At 30.0% G+C, this 23,359-nt stretch overlaps 1 protein-coding gene across 3 annotated transcripts in view; it reads left to right on the top strand.

Moving 5' to 3' along the window:
• Positions 1-305: 305 nt before the first annotated feature.
• Positions 306-23,359, top strand: part of Coq6 (ubiquinone biosynthesis protein COQ6, mitochondrial) — an 83,984-nt gene continuing 60,930 nt past the window's right edge. The window contains exons 1-2 of one of the 3 annotated variants that reach the window (XM_085816950.1): positions 306-622; positions 21,599-21,733. In XM_085816950.1, coding sequence (XP_085673076.1) covers positions 463-622; positions 21,599-21,733 — 295 coding nt within the window. In that variant the 5' untranslated portion in view covers positions 306-462. Of the gene's footprint in view, positions 623-21,597; positions 21,734-23,359 lie in introns of those variants that run through there. The other 2 variants (XM_085816948.1, XM_035358132.2) reach the window with 2 other exon arrangements.

Raw genomic sequence — 23,359 nt, 5'->3', positions numbered from 1 at the left:
AATTCAACCCTTAAAATAATAACATAAAAAAGAAAAGTTAATTTTACTATTACTTCATTGCAGTTTTATTAGAATGAGTAAAACATAATAATTGTATGGCAGGTTGAAAATTAATCAAATCACTTCATATTTTATTCTGCAGTATTAACGATTAATTCCAAAAACAAGTCACAAATCGTATAATAGATGTATTAAATCCTAATTTGAGTTTTATACTAAAAACAAATGGAAATTATTATTTTAAATAAAAAAATAAAATATTAAGAAATTCACTACCGCGTTGTTTATGAATGGCAACAGCTTAGAGATACGTCTGCTATGTTAACCGCTGAACTGAAATATCTTGCGTTAGTTATGTAATTTTTGTGTAATTGTATCTGCTTTGGTAATTAATCTTCTTAGTATATAATTACTTAGTTACCAAATGATATTTTATCAAGGCGTGTTTTAACCTGACCAAAAATGAATGTTTTACGACCCTTAAATAATTTTAAGACTTGTTTGTTTTCTAAACGATTGTACTCTTCAAAGATTGAAAATGCATCTAAACTTTCTGAAACTACTTGGGATATAATTATTTCTGGTGGTGGACTGGTTGGTTGTGCTCTAGCGTGCTCTCTCGGTAATATCATTATTTATTTTTTGATTATTTAAGAACAAGTTCTTATTTCATTAGCGCAGATTAATGAGTTCAATATGTCGTGCATTTTTGAAGACCAAATATTCAGCAACGAATTAAGACTCGTGCATGCTTCGCAATGTAAAATTCGTTATTTTCATTCACGCTGTGTGTAGGGGGTTAAGTTTATGTTACTGTTGTATATATTACGAAATAATTAATTTGTTCTTAAGCATATATAAATGTAAAAATAACGGGGAAAATAACTTTGGTGTTGATTTACGCCTAAGAAGATGTTCTGAGCTGAATCGTTTTTTTAATATTTTTGCATATAAAATATAGCATTTTTCAGCTTGTTAATGTTATATCACTGAATTGCGAATAAACCGAAGATCGTTTTCAGAAATTGTTGATTAAATGTTGCAGAACAAATTTTACTAATTGTTCCTTGTAAGAAATATACGAAGAAAGCAGTCCTGTAAAAGTACATAGTCACATTTCATTTCTGATGCCTTGAATTCTCACCCTCTCATGGCATGTTCCATTTACACACCATAAGAAACATCCTAAAAATCTTTGCAAGGTTTGTTCAAAATACAGAAAAAAGTCTCAAGCCCTTAGTGAATATGAATATTCTTTAGTGTTTTCTTAGTTCCAGCATACTTTAAAAAAGTATTAAACTGACATAAACTACTAGATACAAATTCTCAAATTGAAATAAAGCAAAATGAAGTATATTAATGTATATACTAACTTTTTTGTTCAGTTAACTTTTTGTATTTTTCAACATTAATGAATATTAACATTTTTTACATTTTCCCATTAATACTATTATCGTCTAAAAAGTTTTTTTGCATTACTTCTGCACTGCACCAGAAATTGCTCGCAATGCATCTAAAGTGTGAATGGGTTAAGGAAGAATGGTTGTTATTTTTTGCATGAATGCTGTTCATATTGATCGTGGAAGCTCAGTACTTGCATAATTTTTCAGATAGTTTTAGTTTATTTAATTATTTGGTTGATCTTTGGATTTTAGTAACTTGGCGAAAATTTGGCGACCAACTCTGCTACAGCAACCCGCTATTTTTTTTTTTTTCGCCGCCAGACATGTTTCTTTTCTTTTTATTTACTGAACACCTTTTCCAACAATCTACTAGCCGAATTACACTTATGCTAGAAATTTTATGTAACAAAACTACTTAATCATGACAAATATTAACTGCAAAATTGGGAAAAAGTGCACAATCGCAAACTCCTTCCGCGTTTTTCAGAATACCTCATACACATAAACCATTTACACGTCGACTTATTTTTACTTAAAAAAACATCACAGCATTGCACAAAAATGGCATTGCACACACTCTTAACTTTATCCATCTACACTGCTATTTTCTCATAAATTACAAAAATTTGCACGAAAATGCAAAAAAATTCTGTGAATCTTTAAACTCAGTAAAAAGCACATATATGAAATTACCTGATCACGAAAAAGTATATACCCTTTCCAAGGATGAACATTTCCACGTATAAAATAAATAAAATATCCAAAAACTTTTACCTCTAAATTATCTATTATATTATAAACGTCACCAACGAATTCATACCTCAAACATTACAAAATTACAAATACTTAGTGTCAAATATTTAAATTATTTCCATGCACGTTTACTTCAACTGAAACGTGTACCAAATTCCTACAAACATTAAATTCACAAAATAACTATCATTTAATTAAAATATCACTAAACCATGTACACGTTGACTTCTTTTTACTTAAAAAAAATCCCAGAATTGCACAAAAATTGCATTGCGCACACTCTTCACTATATCCATGTACACTGCTTTTTTCTCATAAATTAGAAAAATTTCACGAAAATGCAAGAAAATTTTGTGAATCTTTAAATCTGGTAAAAAGAGCATATATGAAATTACCTGATCGTGAAAAAGTATATACCCTTTCCAAAGATGAACATTTCCACGGGGAAGACTCAGATAACCGGCACTTGGTGCAATTTTTTCCGCCGTCTTTAATCGGCGAAAATCGCCAAATCCTCAGAAGGATTTTTTTGACGCCAAGAGGGAAATGACGTGAAAAGACGCTTTACAAAATTTCCCTCTTGAGCCCGATATAGGGGAGAAAACCGTGCTAGGCGAAAATCGCCTGAGGCTAAATACAGTAACGTGCTTGCGTTAAAAAAGGTAAACAATGCACATAGAACTAATTTAGTTATTGATGTGGTTAAGTTAATGTACATACTTTTTTCACCTTAGTATTTTAGATTATGATATATATAACTCCAACATTATAACCGTTTATACTTCTCTTTTTAATTCTGACCATTAATTTCTACAATTATCCACAATAATAGTTAAATATGTTTAAAAATATGGTCTTCATATAAATGCAGTAAAGATCATGCAAATGGAATATTTATCACGCAAGTAACATTAAAAATTTTAAAGATCAAATATACATGAATTTGCTATTTAAAAAAAATAATACTTTCATTTCACACATTACATTTTATGTTCATGAACTAAACCGATCGTTATAGATTTATTTTTGCTCTTTATATTAAAATAACCTTATGTCAGCATTTTATATAGAATAAATAATTTATGTAAAAATATCCATTCACATTATATTACAAATAATATAAATTAGATAAATCAGTTAAATATTAAATTAAATGTATTATTTTTAAATTAAAAATTATGTTACATTTAAGCTAAAATATATAAAACTGAAACACTAGTAACGTACAGGAATAAAGGTTTAGTAGTAGACAGAAGAAAATGCAGAAATAAATATTAATAACTTCTTAAATTGAAGAAATTACAAATATTCCTAAGTTACAAAAATAAAAATTTTAATATAAATAAAAAATAGTAATTCAAATATGCAAATATCAATAGATTGAAATAGATAAAAATTTAAATGAAAAAATGCTTGCTTTTGCAGCTGATTCCTTTTGAAGTGTTACACACAAACCAAAATAATGTAGGAACCAAAATAATGTAATAACACGAACCAAAATAATGTAGGTTCATAGGTCAAAGTTCATGGGGTTTTGCGGCTACGTTCAGTTAATAATCGATATTTCGTAGAAAAATTTGTTTGATCAAAATTACTAACATAAACACTAAAAATGTATATAAATGTATTATATATTTTTATTTAACATAATTTCGCATTAATAAGTAAAAAGTTTTTGCAAAAATTAAATTTGATAGATGACTGTGCAATAAAAGTGTTCCTTTTTTTAATATGTTTATCTTTAATGTTGTTTATAAATCAACTGAATGAAAAGGTAGGTATTTGAATTTCATAATTAAATCGGCAGTAAATTGGATTCCACAAAACAAATAGTACAGTGCAACTTAACCGTAATCGTTCATTGAAGATGGTGTATTGGGAATACGGCAAAGCACACTAGGGCTATCTGCCTAAGGGGAGGGATGCCTTCATAGAGGACTTTCTAAGAAAAACTGGCTCATATACACGTTACACATGGGGAAAACCACAAAAAAGCCCATGCGGCGAGCCCGTTCGCGGGATTTGAACCTCGGTCCAAACTACCAGTGTTCAGCGATTTTACCGCTCGGCCGCTAGTGGGCAGCCGTTTATTTATTAGCACGGAAGCAGAATTTTTTCCCCTTCGTCTTAAAATACGAAAATAGTTTTCAAGTAGGTAAATAAAGAAATGTAATCCTGAATTGCATAACTGCAGGGAAACATGATTTCTAACAATATATTTCGGTTATGTATTTGTTGCAAATATGGTGATGCAAAAATTTCAATATTTATATTCATTGCCATTAAAAACTAACATGAGTAACAACACAGCAAAAAAATCTATGAAGATTATTCAAAGATTTGATGATATAAATTTAATTAACTTTTATTTGTTTATCTGTGAAAGAATTTTCTCAAGTTTTGTATAATAGTTTAAATTTTTTACTGATACACCGAACTCCCCAAAATCCTCTATGTAAAGAAATCAGTGAAATATACTTGACTTAGAAAAGTAGCAGAATATTGTTTCTTTAATATTTTACATTAACTTATTAGCATTTCAAAGTCTTATAAGCATTTTATTTCAATATAAACTTGATTAGGAGGGATTAAAAAATTGATTGTATGATACAGAGTGTCAGCGAGATGGCAGTAAAAATGTTGCACACTGGTAGTTCGACTAACTGATTTCCGCCATCTTAAGCAAATAACCCGAGAGTGCTTTTCTCATTCTAAATAATTCGTGTTAGAAGTACAATTAGTTTATTTTAGAAATTAATTCCTGTTTGTTAAGGCTAGATAAATAACACCCATATACTTAAATATTAAGTAAATAATTTTAAAAATGTGACCATGCGAACGATAAGTTAGAAAAAGACCATATGTTATCTACTTTGTTGTACTAATTATAAGGGTAATTAATTTATAAGTTCGTTAAGTTATTTAGAAAATAATTTACAAGGTAATTAAACGGCAACTAGAAGCGCAGTATTAATATTATTTAAATAATTATGAATTAATTTCGTAATACTCAGTTATTTAATTTTTAAATCATTAATAATTTTAATAGTAATTTTATTTTCTGAAATGTTTTTAGTATAGCGTTAATAGCGTATGGTTTATGGCAACTTAAAGCCCTTCTCCGGTAATTAAATAATTATGATTTTAACAGTATTTTAATGTCTAATAGATTTTAATAGTCTAATAAATAATAATATTTTGTTCTAATAAAATAATTTAATAGCGAATGATCATACGGAACAACAAACAGCATATGAGCGTACGCGCCACATCTACTGACAAAGTTACGTGATCAGCACGACGATTCATCTGCAAAGTCACATGACAGCCAAAGCAAAGTATTTACATATAGAAAGAAAATATCCCTTCACTTCTCCCTTTCTCCCTAGTGTAGTGAAGATCTAAACTAGCAACCTAAACTGTCCTCCCACTCGGGAAGTTCGCCAAGTGCCGATTTTCTGAGTATCCCCTTTCCACGTATAAAATATTCAAAAACTTTTACCTCTAAATTATCTATTATATTATAAACGTCACCAACGAATTCATACCTCAAGCATTACAAATGGTTACAAATACTTAGTGTCAAATATTTAAATTATTTCCATGCACGTTTACTTCAACTAAAACGTATACCAAATTCCTACAAACATAAAATTCACAAAATAACTATCATTTAATTAAAATATCACTAAACCATGTACACGTCGACTTATTTTTACTTAAAAAAACATCCCAGAATTGCACAAAAATGGCATTGCACACACTCTTCACTATATCCATGTACACTGCTTTTTTCTCATAAATTAGAAAAATTTCATGAAAATGCATGAAAATTTTATGAATCTTTAAATCCGGTAAAAAGAACATATATAAAATTACCTGATCGCAAAAAAAGTATATACCCTTTCCAAAGATGAACATTTCCACGTATAAAATAAATAAAATATCCAAAAACTTTTATCTCTAACTTATCTATTATATTATAAATGTCACCAACGAATTCATACCTCAAACATTACAAATACTTAGTGTCAAATATTTAAATTATTTCCATGCACGTTTACTTCAACTGAAACGTATACCAAATTCCTACAAACATAAAATTCACAAAATAACTATCATTTAATTAAAATATCACTAAACCATGTACACGTCGACTTATTTTTACTTAAAAAAACATCCCAGAATTGCACAAAAATGGCATTGCACACACTCTTCACTATATCCATGTACACTGCTTTTTTCTCATAAATTAGAAAAATTTCATGAAAATGCATGAAAATTTTATGAATCTTTAAATCCGGTAAAAAGAACATATATGAAATTACCTGATCGCAAAAAAGTATATACCCTTTCCAAAGATGAACATTTCCACATATAAAATAAATAAAATATCCAAAAACTTTTACCTCTAAATTATCTATTATATTATAAACGTCACCAACGAATTCACACCTCTAACATTACAAATGGTTAAAAATATTTAGTGTCAAATATTTAAATTATTTCCATGCACGTTTACTTCCGCTGAAACGTATACCAAATTCCTACAAACATATAATTCACAAAATAACTATCATTTAATTAAAATATAATTAAATTCAAAAACACTACTTAAAATATAAATAAGCACATACATTAAATTAATAAAAATTAGGGCTGATCTTTGGAATATGGTAACAGGTAGTTTGGCGACATTTTGGTGGCGATAAAGGTTACTACCTAGGACTTTGGTAAGAATGTGAGAAGTACTCAGTTCTGATTACGCATTATTTTGTGTGAGGGAAATGAGAGATCATGAGATATGTCATGTGACATTAATGGACGAATTACAGTTCTTTAATCGGAAAAGGGGGTAAAAAAATTTGGAAAAATATTGGTAGTAATATATTATTTTGTATTTAGCTTCATTGTGTGTTGTGTGAAATAGTGTTGATTAATTTTCGGATTGCATGGCGCTATGTAAAGTGAAAGAAATTAGCAGTAGTACTGCAGCCGATTGGAACTCTTTCTGTAGGGAAGTGTGCGTGCCACGTAATGAAGATTCTGAAGAAGATTAGGTAAGTTAGTATTTTTAATCATTTGAGGATATTATTTTTATGCATTGTTCTAAATATAAGGAGTAAATAAATTAATATGGTATTATGGAAAATTGTTATTAGCAATGATTTAGTTTAAAGTAATTAGGATCGTAATCTAATTTTTATTAATTTAATGTATGTGCTTATTTATATTTTAAGTAGTGTTTTTAATTTAATTATATTTTAATTTAATGATCGTGATTTTGTGAGTTATATGTTTGTAGTATTTTGGAATACGTTGAGTATTTTCCTGCATTTTCGTGAAATTTTTCTAATTTATGAGAAAAAAGCAGTGTACATGGATATAGTGAAGAGTGTGCGCAATGCCATTTTTGTGCAATTCTGGGATGTTTTTTTAAGTAAAAATAAGTCGACGTGTACATGGTTTAATTATATTTTAACTAAATGATAGTTATTTTGTGCATTATATGTTTGTAGTAATTTGGTATACGTTTCAGTGGAAGTAAACGCGCATGGAAATAATTTAAATATTTGAGACTAAGTATTTGTAACCATTTTTAATGTTTTGTTATAGATTCGTTGGTGACGTTTATAATAGATAATTTAGAGGTAAAAGTTTTTGGGGTTGATCTTTACATTATGGTAACTTTGCAATTTTTTGGCGAAAATTTGGCGACCAACTCTCCTACACCAACCCTCTATTTTTTTTTTTTGTCCGCCGCCATTTTGTCTTCACGAAGTAAAGACATGTTTCTTTTCTTTTTCTCTACTGAACACTTCTTCCAACAATCTACTAGCCGAATTACACTTATGCTAGAAATTGTATCTAACAAAACTGCTTAATCATGACAAATATTCACTGCAAAATTGGGAAAAAGTGCACAATACCATACTCCTTACGCGTTTTTCAAAATAACACATACACATAAACCATGTACACGTCGACTTATTTTTACTTAAAAAAACATCCCAGCATTGCACAAAAATGGCATTGCACACACTCTTAACTTTATCCATCTACACTGCTATTTTCTCATAAATTACAAAAATTTGCACGAAAATGCAAAAAATTTTGTGAATCTTTAAACCTGATAAAAAGAACATATATGAAATTACCTTATCGCGAAAAAGTATATACCCTTTCCAAATATAAACATTTCCACGTATAAAATAAATAAAATATCTAAAAACTTTTACCTCTAAATTATCTATTATATTTTAAACGTCACCAACGAATTCATACCGCAAACATTACAAATACTTAGTGTCAAATATTTAAATTATTTCCATGCACGTTTACTTCAACTGAAACGTATACCAAATTCCTACAAACATAAAATTCACAAAATAACTATCATTTAATTAAAATATCACTAAACCATGTACACGTCGACTTATTTTTACTTAAAAAAACATCCCAGAATTGCACAACAATGGCATTGCGCACACTCTTCACTATATCCATGTACACTGCTTTTTTCTCATAAATTAGAAAAATTTCACGAAAATGCATGAAAATACTCAACGTATACTACTCAAATATATTCCAAAATACTACAAACATATAACTCACAAAATCACGATCATTAAATTAAAATATAATTAAATTAAAAAACACTACTTAAAATATAAATAAGCACATACATTAAATTAATAAAAATTAGATTGCAATCCTAATTACTTTAAACTAAATCATTGCTAATAACAATTTTCAAATAATACCATTTTAATTTATTTACTCCTTACATTTAGAACAATGCATAAAAATAATATCCTCAAATGATTAAAAATACTAACTTACCTAATCTTCTTCAGAATCTTCATTACGTCGCTGCAGTACTACTGCTAATTTCTAAATCCTAAATCCAGTAGTCAACTATAAGTCTATTCACCAAGTAATGAGAAATTAATAAAATTTCACCTATACTCAAACTACTTTCAGCAAACTAAGTACCCTTCCTTACACTCCTTTTCACAAAATGTCCGTTTTCACCATATTTCTTGCACCGCCATTTAAACTTGTAATATCCTTCCTTTCACACAATCTCAACTTATTATTATTATCAGATAAACGCATTAAAAATTTAGAATTCACTTTAGAAAGCGCCATGCAATCCGAAAATTAATCAACACTATTTCACACAACACACAATGAAGCTTTTCCAAATTAACCCCCTTTTCCGATTAAAGAACTGAAATTCGCCCATTAATGTCACGTTTCACACAACACAGAATATAGCTAAATACGAAATTTCCAGATTTCCCCCCTTTTCCGATTAAACAACTGTAATTCGTCCATTAATGTCACATGACATATCTCATGATCTCTCATTTTCCTCACACAAAATAATGCGTAATCGGAACTGTGTGCTTCTCACATTATTACCAAAGTCCTAGGTAGTAACCTTTATCGCCTCCAAAATGTCGCCAAACTACCAGTTACCATATTCTAAAGATCAGCCCAATATGGATATTTTATTTATTTTATACGTGAAAATGTTCATCTTTGGAAAGGGTGTATACTTTTTCGCGTTGAGGTAATTTCATATAGAGTCAAAAGTCGTTAATTCGGACACCCATAATCCGGAATGATCTATAATCCGGACTTCAAAGCTAAAAACTTTCTTCGCATGCGCCACATTGAAACATGCGCATAGGCGTTTACGCGTGCACGTAAGACCTTTTACGACTGTGCATATGCGTGTGCGCAAGTGCAGAATACATTTTTGCGTGCACGTTTTATGTATAACGGATGGTATAAGCTAAAATTATCTAATTATCTATTTCAGTTAATGTTGATGATTGCGTTGTTTCTTAATTTTCGAATTGGATCCGGCTTATTATTTTTTGCAGACTGTAAGAGCAATACTATAAAAATAAACTTGAACTTTCGATTATGTCAAATAGAATTTCCGATTCTGGAGCTCCCAAAGGATCGTACAAAACGAAAGTATGTTTCGATGTCCATCAAACAAAAAGTGGAATTGCAGCAAAAAATGGATAAAGACATGAAGAATGGGACAGAGAGGTTAGTGAAAACGAAAAAATTTCGATTGACAAGTTAGTCGGTATTTTCGGCACAGCAATTAACGAGACTTGAACAGCGGAACTTTGTAACTGAACAAGAAATTATGTCTGTTTATAGATTTAACCCGCGAGCACACGCAACGGGTATGTCATACCCATGTCCATTTTTCTTTTTGTATATTTCTCACCCATTCTTTCATAAAAGGATGAAACTTGGTGTAGCTGAGTTCAAGGTCACATACTTAAATGGGGGAAATTCCTAAGGTGACAGGTGCAACGGTTTTTTAGGAACACCATTGTTCGGGCATGTCATACCCCCGCGTGTACTCGCGTTTCTCAGTGAGTCACTTCGCACTTCTCGTTTTCAAGCTTTTGCTATAGGTTTTTCTTGAGTTGTAAGCATGGCGCCGTGTATTCCTTACGATGAAGAGATGAAAAGATTGAGAAATCTTCTTGAAACCGTTTCTTCTGATGAGGATTCATTTAGTGAAGATGTTGATTACAAAGAATATAATAGTAATCATGATTCATCCATAGAGAGTAGTGATTCAGATACAGAAACAGAACATGAAACTTTGGAATGTAGCAATGAGTTTTATGTTGGAAAAAAAATGGATTAAAATGGAACAAAAATAAATTCCAGACTCTAAACTTCCTGGAAATATGAAGTATTCTAAAGACGTCTCAACACCTTTAGATTTCTGGTCACTGCTTATCGATGAAGATATGTTAAAACATGTAGTCGACAATACAAATATTTATATTGATTCAGTATGTGGAAATTTCACTCATGAAACTCGGGAAGCGAAACAACAAATTAGTTGGAAATCAAAGCTTTAATTGGATTGCTGTATTTATGTGGAGTTTATAAATCATCCCATGTGAACGTAAGAGATTTGTGGGCAACAGACGGAACGGGAATGGATATATCCAGGAAACAATGTCAGTGAACCAATTCCTCTTTCTTTTACGATGCCTCCGTTTTGATGACATTAGAGATCGTCCCATTAGAAGAGACGTTGATAAATTAGCTCCGATCAGAGAATTTTTTGGAAATTTTGTCACAAATTGCCAAAAGGCTTATACTGTAGGAGAGTATGTGACCATTGATGAGAAGTTGGAATCATTCAGAGGTCATTGTTCCTTCAAACAATATATGCCCAACAAGCCAGCAATGTATGGCATAAAAATATTTGCTCTTGTAGACGCAATGGTATTTTATACCTGGAGTATGGAAATTTATGCTGGTAAACAACCAGATGGGCCATTTCAAGTTGAAAATGGTGCAAGCGAAGTTGTCAAACGTTTAATAAGGCCCTTATACAAGTCTGGTCCAAATTTAACAGTTTATAATTGGTATATGGGATATGAATTATCTCAAGATCTCCTAAAGAAGAAAATTACGATAGTAGGTACAATGCGTAAAAATAAGAGAGAAATGCCACCTGAGTTTCTGGCAAAGAAAATAGAGGTATGTTCTTCAATTTTTGGTTTTCAGAAAGAAGCAACACTTGTATCTTATGTGCCGAAAAAAAAAATAAGAGTGCGCTCCTGTTATCCACAATGCATTCCGGCGATCAAATCGATGAATCTACTGGGGAATCTAAAAAGCCTGAAATCATTACATTCTATAACATGACAAAAAGAGCAGTCGATGTTGTAGATGAGATGGCAGCTGCATATTCTACAGCAAGAGTAGCGCGTCGATGGCCTATGGTGATTTTCTTTTCAGTGTTAAACGTGGCTGCCATTAATGCAAGAATAATTCTACTATCAAAGAAGGAACCACCGACGGAATACCGTACCAGGCGTACTTTTCTCAAAGCCTTAGGGATGCAGCTAATAGAAAGTGTTCAAAATGAACGATGATGAGCATCTGTAGTTCCTGATTCTAGACAAACACTGACCATCGATGAACGTGTTAACGATGAACCCCCACAAAAACCTAAAATTACTTACAAGAGGTGTAAAGAGTGCCCCCCCCAAAAAAAAAGATAGAAAGACCAGATTCATTTGTGAAAATTGTAGCAAAAGTATATGTATGGAACATATGACCTCATTTTGTAAACAATGTTAAAAAAATAGTAAGTAAATAATTTTACCTCTCCTTATTCTTTCATATCTTGTCTAAAATGAAATATTAACTTAGTTTTACATTTTAATTTCTTTTATAAACTGATTAATTTTATTCGGCAAATTTTTAATTACAAACTTTTTATTCGGGTATGACATACCCGGCTCGTGTTCGTCGGATCGGTGCGCGTGCTCACGGGTTAAAGAGAAAGTATTATCACATAAAACGAAGCAACTTAAACAACTTACATTGAAAGAAATGTTTAATAAAGTAAACAAATAAATATTAAGCTCTTTTTTTTGTAAATTTTGATGCCCTTTAGATCATAATTGTTCTTTATTTCATAAATTACGGTTTCATATTTTTAATTTTAGAATTTCTGCATGCCATCTTACGAGATTTAAACTGATGGTCTATAATCCAGAAAACTCGATAATCCGGAATCGCCGAAGTCCTGACGAGTCCAGATTAACGACTTTTGACAGTATGTCCTTTTTACCGAATTTAAAGATTCACAAAATTTTCATGCATTTTCGTGAAATTTTTCTAATTTATGAGAAAAAAGCAGTGTACATGGATATAGTGAAGAGTGTGCGCAATGCCATTTTTGGGCAATTCTGGGATGTTTTTTTAAGTAAAAATAAGTCGACGGATACATGGTTTAATTATATTTTAATTAAATGATAGTTTTGTGAATTATATGTTTGTAGCAATTTGGTATACATTTGAGTGGATGTAAACGTGCATGGAAATAATTTAAATATTTGACAGTAAGTATTTGTAACCATTTTTAATGTTTTGTTATGAATTTGTTGGTGACATTTATAATAGATAATTTAGAGGTAAAAGTTTTTGGATATTTTATTTATATTATACGTGGAAATATTCATCCTTGGATAGGGTATATACGTTTTCGCGATCAGGTAATTTCATATATGTGCTTTTTACCAAGTTTAAAGATTCACAAAATTTTCCTGCATTTTTGTGCAAATTTTTGTAATTTATGAGAAAAAAGCAGTGTACATGGATATAGTGAACAGTGTGCGCAGTGCCATTTTTGTGCAATTCTGGGATGTTTTTTTAAGTAAAAATAAGTCGACGTGTACATGGTTTATGTGTATGTGTTATTTTGAAAAACGCGTAAGGAGTATGGTATTGTGCACTTTTTCCCAATTTTGCAGTGAATATTTGTCATGTTTAAGCAGTTTTGTTAGATAAAATTTCTAGCATAAGTGTAATTCGGCTAGAAGATTGTTGGAAAAAGTGTTGAGTAAATAAAAAGAAAAGAAATATGTCTTTACTTCATGAAGACAAAATGGCGGCGAAAAAAAAAATAGAGAGTTGCTGTAGCAGAGTTGGTCACCAAATTTTTGCCAAAAAATCGCCAAGTTATCATAATCCAAAGATCAACCAAAATTAGCTTACAATCCTAATTACTTTAAACTAAATCATTGCTAATAACAATTTTCGGTACTTACGTATTATCACAACCAGGTTGGCGTGATTTGTAAGTTTGAGTAAAAAAGTATGAATAGAAAGAAAATGTACATTTATTAATTACAGATAATTTTTAATACAGTTTTTCATATTATTTTGTTTTAAAATATAAAATAGCAATTAAACCTTTCCGGTTTCGAATTTGAATAAGCTTAACAAATAAACTTTCGTCTATTTCCACAATAAGTCCTTCGCCACCTATTTGCTTTCCTTCTTTTTCATCCATTTCAAGGGCACATGTCTCTCGCATGTAATTATTCCAATCTATAACAGTTTTGTCAGCAATTCCCATCTCTTCTGCACAGAATTTAATTGAGGTTAACTCTTTAAACCAACAATAAATGAAGCGCACCGCCGTCACAAAGGAAATTCGGCTACCTTCAAACCAATTTCCGGTTCTCACACCCAAATGTTGATTGCACTCTTCGACGTTACATTTCCAGAAGATTTGCTTTCCAAAATACAGTTTCATTTTATGAGAATTTTTACAAGTACGTTCGTTCGGTATAATTCCATATCCTTGCAACAATTCAACAGCATCTTTTTCACTCGCAGGCAGATCCCAAATATCCATAGTTAAAGTATTTCAGGGCATTCAATCTAACCAGTAAGAAAAATAATTTCTTTACAAAAAACTACATATAACACGTAGGGTTGCCGTAAGTAGGGTCTCCAAATTTGGCGATTTATGTGAATTTTGGCCTGGTTGCGTCAATACGTAAGTACCCAATTTTCCAATAATACCATATTATTTTATTTACTCCTTACGTTTAGAACAATGCATAAAAATAATATCCTCAAATAATAAAAAATACTAACTTACCTAATCTTCTTCAGAATCTTGATTACGTGGCCGATAAACTTTTCTTATTTCCTTCGCTAAATGAAAATCAAGCATATGTGCGCCTGTTTCACGATCTTTAAAATCATACTTATAGTTAACAGCAAGGTACCATGTAAAATAAATAACTTGATAAAACATCTTTACTTCTATCTTGCACAACCTTAAAAAAACACTTATTACTGCCCCTTTCAATCCCACTAAATACCCATTTTGAATTCACTTTAGTTTGGGCTATGGGATCCAAAAATTAACCAACACTGTTTCACACAACACAGAATAAAGCTAAATACAAAATTTCCAGATTTTTTCCATATTTTCTCCCTTTTCCGATTAAAAAACTGTAATTCGTCCATTAATGTCACATGACATATCTCATGATCTCTCATTTCCCTCACACAAAATAATGCGTAATCGGAACTGAGTACTTCTCACATTATTACCAAAGTCCTAGGTAGTAACCTTTATCGCCTCCAAAATGTCGCCAGACTACCAGTTACCATATTCCAAAGATCAGCCATTTATTTTTTGTAGTACTCATAAGTGTAAAAACAAGTGTTTTAACTTTGTTTTTATAGAACAAAGCTAATTCGTTAATTTTCTTGTTTTTCAATAATGTATTCAGTAGATTGAACGGCTAATCTTTCGAATATGGTAACAGGTAGTTTGGCGATATTTGGGTAAGGCGATAAAGGTTACTAGCTATGACTTTAGCGGCGTACATGCCATTTTTATGCAATTCTGGAATGTTTTTTTAAGTGAAAATAGGTCGACGTGTACATGGATGTGCAATTCTTAAAAACGTGGCAAGCAGTGGGCGATTCTGCACTTTCTTCCAATTTCGCACCTAATCTTCGTCATGATTAAGCACTTTTCTTCCATAAAAGTTCTAGCATAAGTGTAATTCGGCTAGCAGATTGTTGGAAAAAATGTTGAGTTAAAAAAAAAAAAAAAAAAAAAAAAAAAACTTCGTGAAACCAAAATGGCATCCAAAACAAAACTAGCAGATTGTCGTTGCAGGGTTGGTTGCCGAATTTTTGCCCAAAAATCGCCAAGTTACCATAATCCAAAGATTAACTGATTGAACATATTATTATTAATCATGAAGATTTTTATAGTAGGAATCATCTAAGATATCACAGTGGTTTATTTCTGGCTGTGTTGTTTTAGGATTCATTTAGTTGGAATTGGAGTTGGGCAGAATTTGGGGTAAAAGGAGTCGGAGCTGGAGTCGCTAAAAACAGGTCGACTATGACTCCAGTTTTTGTTGGACAGTTTGAAATAAAATTAAAGTGAATTGGGAAAAAAAAAAAAAAAAAAAAAAAAGACAAACTGGGTTATTATTTTTATTTATTGACTATATACATTAATAAATAGTTATTTTATATTTTATTGACATATTAATAAATAAATATAAGGGAGGGGGATGGATGTGATATTTGCCATTAGTTATTAAACTGGTTCATTTAGTTGCAAATTTCACTGATAAATTTAGGTAAGCAGCAATAGCAGCAAGAACTCCCACAACTGATGCCATTCTCAGGAAGCGAGCAGGGAAAAGGAGCAATTGTTGATCAAGGAACGTGATGAGGAAGTACATATTTGATGATATAGAGGTTATTAAAATTAAGAATGTTTTCAGAAGATTTAGAAAACCCTAATGTTTTGCTAAAGAAAGACTATGGAATGATCTTTCAGAATTGGAAATTCTTCTTTCTACACTATATATAACCACAAAAAAGCTACAACCCAAAGAATTAATAGGAGGCGAGAATGGAAGAATGTGATGTTTGTTCTTCTGAAATGGAGGTTCTATTGCAGAAAGAATCATTTCTTCAATGAAGAAAAGAGAAACTAGTTTGCTAGACAATGAGATCTTGCTGCATTTAATACTATATGTAGATCCAAAACATCGAATTTTGTTGGATGATGAACAAATTAAGAAAGTAAAGAAAGCCATCCATAAACTTTCAATAAAAGTGAAATTATCTTCAGAACAATTGGAGTATTCAAATCAGGACAGTCAAACTGCAGACATTGCAACTGACTCTCTATCATTCTTTTTTTAGTGATGAATTAGATTTTGAAAATTATTTTTGGATAATATTGAAAAGGCTAAGGCAAAGTGAATAAAACTAAAGCAACAAAAGCCTTTAGATATAAAAATGAAAAAATACAAACAATATTTCTACATGGCTTTTGAAGAAATAGAGAAATATCTCTCTCTTGCAAGACACTTCTTTTAAAACTTATAAAAATCTACCCTGAAAAGTTAAAAGAAGTAGCCCTAACAGTAAAAGCTCATCCTCCTACTCAAGTCAGTGCAAAAAGACACTTCTCAGCTCTGAAGTTTATCAAATCGAATCTATGGCCCTCCAACAAAGATCTTGCAAAAGCTGTACTGTTTCTTAGAAATTACTAATGACAGTTTTTCCATTTCATAATAAATGCTAATTAATGTAAATAATTTGCTATGCCATCATTTTTTTCCCTGTAGCATCTATTACTTTTTATATTAAAAAAAATAAGGTGTAACTCATGTGTATATGTTTACATATATATGTATATGTATGAGGGAGTTGGTCATTTTCCCTACCAACTCCACAGCCCTGATTTCTGAGGAGGGTAGAAATTAACAGGAAAAAAAAGATCTTTCTTTTCTGTTTTGTGACAGGAATACAAGATGAATATTTATTACTGTTTTTTTAGTGCTAAGATTTTTATAAAATTAGCAAGTTGCATAGAGTAAATGGACAAAGCATTTGCAGAATAAAGATTTTAATAAGTTTTACTTGTAAAGTAGAAAAAAATTTTGCTAATTAATACAATATCTTTTAGGAATGTTAATTTTTAAGTGGCAAAACATTTTCTCTAAATCAGGGTTTCTTAAACTTCTTTCAATCGCGACCCCTTTTTATCATTGAGATTTTTTCGTGAGCCTCAGGATCCTATAATATTTACAAAAATTTTGTGGGACCCCATAAGTATTGCGCAAGTCCGACACACGCGTGAGTGAAACTGTCAATTTTTCTCTTGTACTGTAATATACTATTGCAGTTTTAGGTCATTAACTTTAATTTATAATTTTAAGACGTAGAACGATGTAAAAATTTTAAATAACAAACAAAATGACTGCGTCACGTGCAAAGCAAGGAAAATGAACATTTATATTATAAAAAGAATGCATTGAAATGTTTTTGTTTTTTTCTTTGTCTGTATTATCTTATCTTTATCTATTTTTGGATAGATTGTGTAAAAATATTTGGTAATTGTAAAATTATTATAAGAGTTAAAAAAATTTCAAAACTGCTAAAATTTTTGGCGACCCCCTACTGCAGGTCGCAACCCACAGTTTAAGAAACCCTGCTCTAAAATATTAATTTTATCATGTGCAAAGAACTAATCATTTTACATTAACTATTTTAAAATTCACAGTTTTTCCCAAAACAAAATGAGAATTTTTAACAAAGGATATATATATATAAATATATATATATATATATATATTAATAATAAAAAATGTGTGTTGCATCAAAATTTGTTTCTTACTCAGGCTTGGGAGTGAAATAGTCAATTCCGGTTAAACTGCTGCTTTGACTCAAGGTTTCTTTTGATGTACTGCTCAGTGACAATTCTCCCAAGCTTTAAGCCCTTCATGGACACATGATTGAGTTTTTGAGTACCACGGTGATTCAAAAGCAGTTGTGATGGATTTGCTTGTGCATTCATTGCAAGGTTCTATTGGAGAGACTGCATTTGTTTCTTCTCATATTGTTGCTTTAATGAACGAATGAAAGTTTCCATAATTTCTACTAACTTTTCGTATTGAAGGATATCTAAACATTCATTTTTGCAATATCTAAATATTGCATTGAATTATATAAATGCTGTAAAATAAGTGAAGAAATTTTGGTATTATAATAAAACAGAAGCAGAGTTTAATATTAATAGGTACTAAATTTTCTTCAGGTGTGTGGATTTTTTATTTTAATGTACAAACTGAGATAAAATGGTACATTTTGTAATTTTTCTGAAACAAAGGAAATTAACAAATAATGTTTGATATTAGTTTTATGTAAATTGATATGTCTGTTCTTAAATTAATTATGAAGTTTGATAATTTGTTCATGAGCTTTGTAGTGGTTGTAAGGAATGAGTTGCAACATTAATTTGTAGAATGCAAAGTTTTTATGTATTTTCATGTTGTATAAACTGATTATAAGAATTTACTAATGCTACCATATTCATGATATTATTTAACCTCTTTGCTTCTACCATATCTTGCCACTTTGTCTACCACTATCTTCTACTACTTTCTCTCCACGTATCAAATGTGATACAGGATCAAAGTGTCACATTGGTGTCCCACCATAAGACATCTGATATACTGAAACAGATTTTATTTCAAATTTTAAATATGTATATAAATTAGGTTAGAATGGTATGAATTGTTGGCCTTTTTGCTATGAATATTATTTACTATTTTATTCTGCAAAGGTAAAATGTATGATGCTTATAACATGCATTCAAAATTTAGAAATGTTTCACGTAGTGCAAGTGGCTTAAAATTTCGTATGTAAATATGTGAGTAGGATATAATAGGCACCGATATTTAAATTCTTAATTTTTTTCATTCCATTAGAAATAATTTAAATGTATAAATCATTGTTATTAACTTATTCTTAAGTTTTACTTAATTTTAAGTATTAGCATTTTTTGTTTATGTTATAAAAAATAATATTTAAATAAATATGCAAGAATCCAAATGTTTCTATGAGAATCAGATTTTATAGGAGTTGGAGTTATTTTTGCATATTAGGCTTAATAGCAAAATGTACACTGCTCAAAAAAGAAAAAAGAGGACAGTTCTATATCTCCCGTTCTACTGGGCTGATTCATGAAATTCAAATTGCGTTCTTTAGGTCTCGAAAGCGCGGCTTAGGATATATATTAGATTTATATATAACACTATTCTAACATAGGTATTTTGACACAAAATTAGACTTTTTCTGAAATAACATACTTTTTTTTTTTTTACATATTTCGATTCTACGACTTAAATTATGCCTAAGTACTAAATTTTGTAAAATTTGGTGCAAAATTTACGGAGAAATTCAACAGTTTATGTTGGCACTTTTTTTTCAGTTGCGCCAAGAATAGTTCATTTGGCGAACTTCTTAATATATGACAACCTATTTTCCTTTCCACCTCCTGCATGAGCGGAAAAAAAGTGACAATCATTCCTTTTTTCAGATAATAGTTTTTATATTATATTTTTAATTATAATTGTTATTATTTAAAGTATTTTTTCTTTTTCGAATTTCATTTTAATTGTTTAAGTTGCATGGTTTCTTTCAAATAACTGTTTTAAAAATTTCTATTTACTCATTCGAACTGCGTAGTTTAAATCTAAGGTGCATCATTTATTATTTTTTTTCAAATAGTTTTCTTTATACTATATTTTTAGTCATAGTTACTGTTTTAGGTAATTTTTAAATTTTTAGACTTTTATTTTAATTGTTAATGTTGCATTGTCTCTTTAGATAATTATTTTAAAATTTTCTATTTATTCATTTGAACTGAGCATTTTAAATATATTTATTAATATAAATTTTCCAGAATTTGATTTTATTTATTTGAATTATGTTTCTTTCGTAAGAATACTTTGTAACCCAGACTACGATGCATTTGAAAACTGCATATATTAAAAGAGAAAATACAGTAAAGCGCAGTTAACACACCTTTCAATGTTCCGTTCAGAAAAAATACATGTAAGTAAGAGAGATGTATAACCGACATTTTAACTTAGGATGACTTGATTACACTGCTTTAAACAGTTTTATCATTGTGCCCATTGCTTTACACAATTTTACCCTACATTTGGTTTCTTAAAATGTTATTCATATTTTAGTCAAATATTTTATTTTTGAAATCGCAAGAATCGAATATCATAAGATTAAAAAGTTTTAAGTTAAAAAAAATACAAATACTAAATTTTACGCAAAAATTAATTTTTTCTTCTCTTTTTCTTCAGGCATTCTGCTTCATTCTTGCTCTTTTTCTTTAGGAATTCTGCAAGTATATTAAAAAACATCCAACTTTTTGAAACATCTTGGTATTTATGACAATCCGTTTAAATAAAGTTATCACCTTCCATTTCATAAAGGCCCTTAAACGGCCAAGCGGTAAAATCGCTGAACACTGGTAGTTCACTCCAGGGTTTGAATCTCGGTAAACAGGCTGGTTGCATGAGTGTTTTCGTGGATTTTTTCATGTGTAATGTGTATGCCAGCTGGTTTCCGTTAGGAAGTTCTTCATGAAAGCATCCTTCCTTTTAGGCAGATAGCCCTGCTTTGCCGTAACTTAATAATCCAATTCAATCCATTTCATCAGTATTTGGTCAGAGCCTTTATCAGTCTTTAGAGGCAGTTTGAATGTATGAGATGAAAGGAAAGACTGGTTTCATCAAAAGGTTTTGGTTTATTTAATTATGACAAAGCACACTAGGGCTATATGCCTAAGGGAAGGGATGCCTTCGTGGAGGACTTTCTAAGGGTAACTGGCTCGTATACACATTATACATTGGAAAAACCACGAAAATGCCCATGCAGCCAGCCTGTTCGCGGGATTCGGACAGAACTACCAGTGTTCAGCGACTTTACCACTTAGCTGCTGTTTCATCAGGAGGGGGAAAAAAAAAGTCTTTAGGTTACATCCACATATATCACTGGATAAACTCCTGAATTTTCAAATAATTCAACTGAGAAATCATGGGATTCTTCGTTTATGATATGATATGATATTCTATAACGTAATTTAAATTTGTACAGCCATATAGTCTAAAACCAGTCACTCTTCACTTTAATCTGCAATGATATCATTTTTGTCTTTTTTTTGTCTAGGTTGCATTTATTTTATTTCTCCCAAAGGTAAAACACAGTCTGCTATTTCTGTTTTACAGGTTCTTCTGATATATTATCAAGCAAGAAAATCTTGTTACTTGAGACTAGTCAAAAAACAGAATATGATGTTGACCCAAACAAATATTCTAATCGAGTATGTGCTTTGAATCAGAACACAAAACTGCTTTTTGAACGTAAGTATCAAATATTAGCTAGTATCCGTTGTGAACTGTGAAAATTTTAACAGAGGGCTATACTTTATCATATGAAAACAAAATATGAAATTCTGATTGAATGTGTTTCATTTTAAAAAATAGAAAATACAAATAATTGTGAATGAACTAGAATACGTTTTTAAATTAAAAAAAAATTAAATTAAAAAACTTAAAAAAAACATGAAATGTTGCAGATATTACATAAAATAACAAATTTAGTTCTGTTGCATAATTTATGTTTGAACCTCCTGCACATTATTTTCTTCTTTTACCTCATTTAAACTTTTGGAAATTTTAAGGCCAAGCAATGATTTTCATAAGATTTTAATGTTAAATTTCTTAAGAAGTGTCTCATTTAAGAAGATTACCATGAAATCTGATGTGTTTCATTTTACAAAAATAGAAAATACAAATAATTGTGAATGAACTAGAATACATTTTTAAATTTAAAAAAAAAATTAAATTAAAAAATTAAACTAAAAAATATCATGAAATGTTGCAGATATTACATAAAATAACAAATTTAGTTATGTGGCATCATCTTCTAAAAAGGTTCTTAGTTCTAAAAGCCTCTTTATCATCAAATATGTACTTCCTTATCGTGTTGCTTGATAAATAATTGCTTCTTTTCCTGCTTGCTTCCTAAGAATGCCTCCTGTGCTGCGTATCTTTTGGGAGTTCTTGCTGCTATTGCTGTTTACCTAAATTTACCAGTGAGATTTGTAACTAAAGGAATGAATTTAATCACTAATGGAATATATCACATCCATCCTCCACACTTATATTTATTAATATGTCAATAAAATAGAAATTAACTATTTATTAATGTATACACTTCATAAATAAAATAATAACTCAGCTTGTCATTAATTGTTTTCAATTCATTTAAATTTCATTTCAAATTCAAACTGTCCTACAAAAACTGGAGTCAGAGTCAGCTTGTTTTTAGCAACTCCAGCTCCGACTCCTTTTACCTCAAAATCTGCCCAACTCCAGCTCTGGTTAAATGCCTAAACTACTGTTTTATATTTTTAATTTCTTAAGTTTTTTCTCTTAGTAATGATATCATTGAGTTATTTAATTTATATTTCTGTGTTACTTAATTTTATAGTATACAACTATTGAAATACATAACATTCAAATAAACTAAATATCATGTTTTTATACTTTTACTTTTGTTTGAATAATCATATTTTACCATTTACCTAATTACTGAAAGAGAAGAAATAATTTAAATAAATATTAATATATTTATAATATTCATATTGTTGGATGAATAGTGTATTTACTTGCATATTTCTCCCTCCTGTATATTTTTCCCATTAGCTTTACCAATACAGAATTTAAAAGCTTTTATTTAAACTAACAACATAACCAAATATTGACAGATAGAAAAATACTTTGTGTAAACAGACCTACACTAATATTCTTTTTTTATTTTCACAAGATAAATTTAGTTAAAAAGTACACAATTTTAGGATTTATATATTTATTCTGTTAGAAGCAGTTGAGTCATCTTTATTTTGAATATGTAGAAGTATATTGAAGTTACTACTTAATGTTCTGAAATTTACATTTCATCTACAGATTTAAATAAATTTATAT

Source organism: Stegodyphus dumicola, chromosome 5 (assembly GCF_044657685.1).
Source record: "Stegodyphus dumicola isolate Sdum_Otavi_A_Nest chromosome 5, ASM4465768v1".
Lineage (NCBI taxonomy): Eukaryota > Metazoa > Arthropoda > Arachnida > Araneae > Eresidae > Stegodyphus > Stegodyphus dumicola.
The sequence above is the reverse complement of the archived record's forward strand: the minus strand, read 5'-3'. Positions and strand labels throughout refer to the sequence as shown.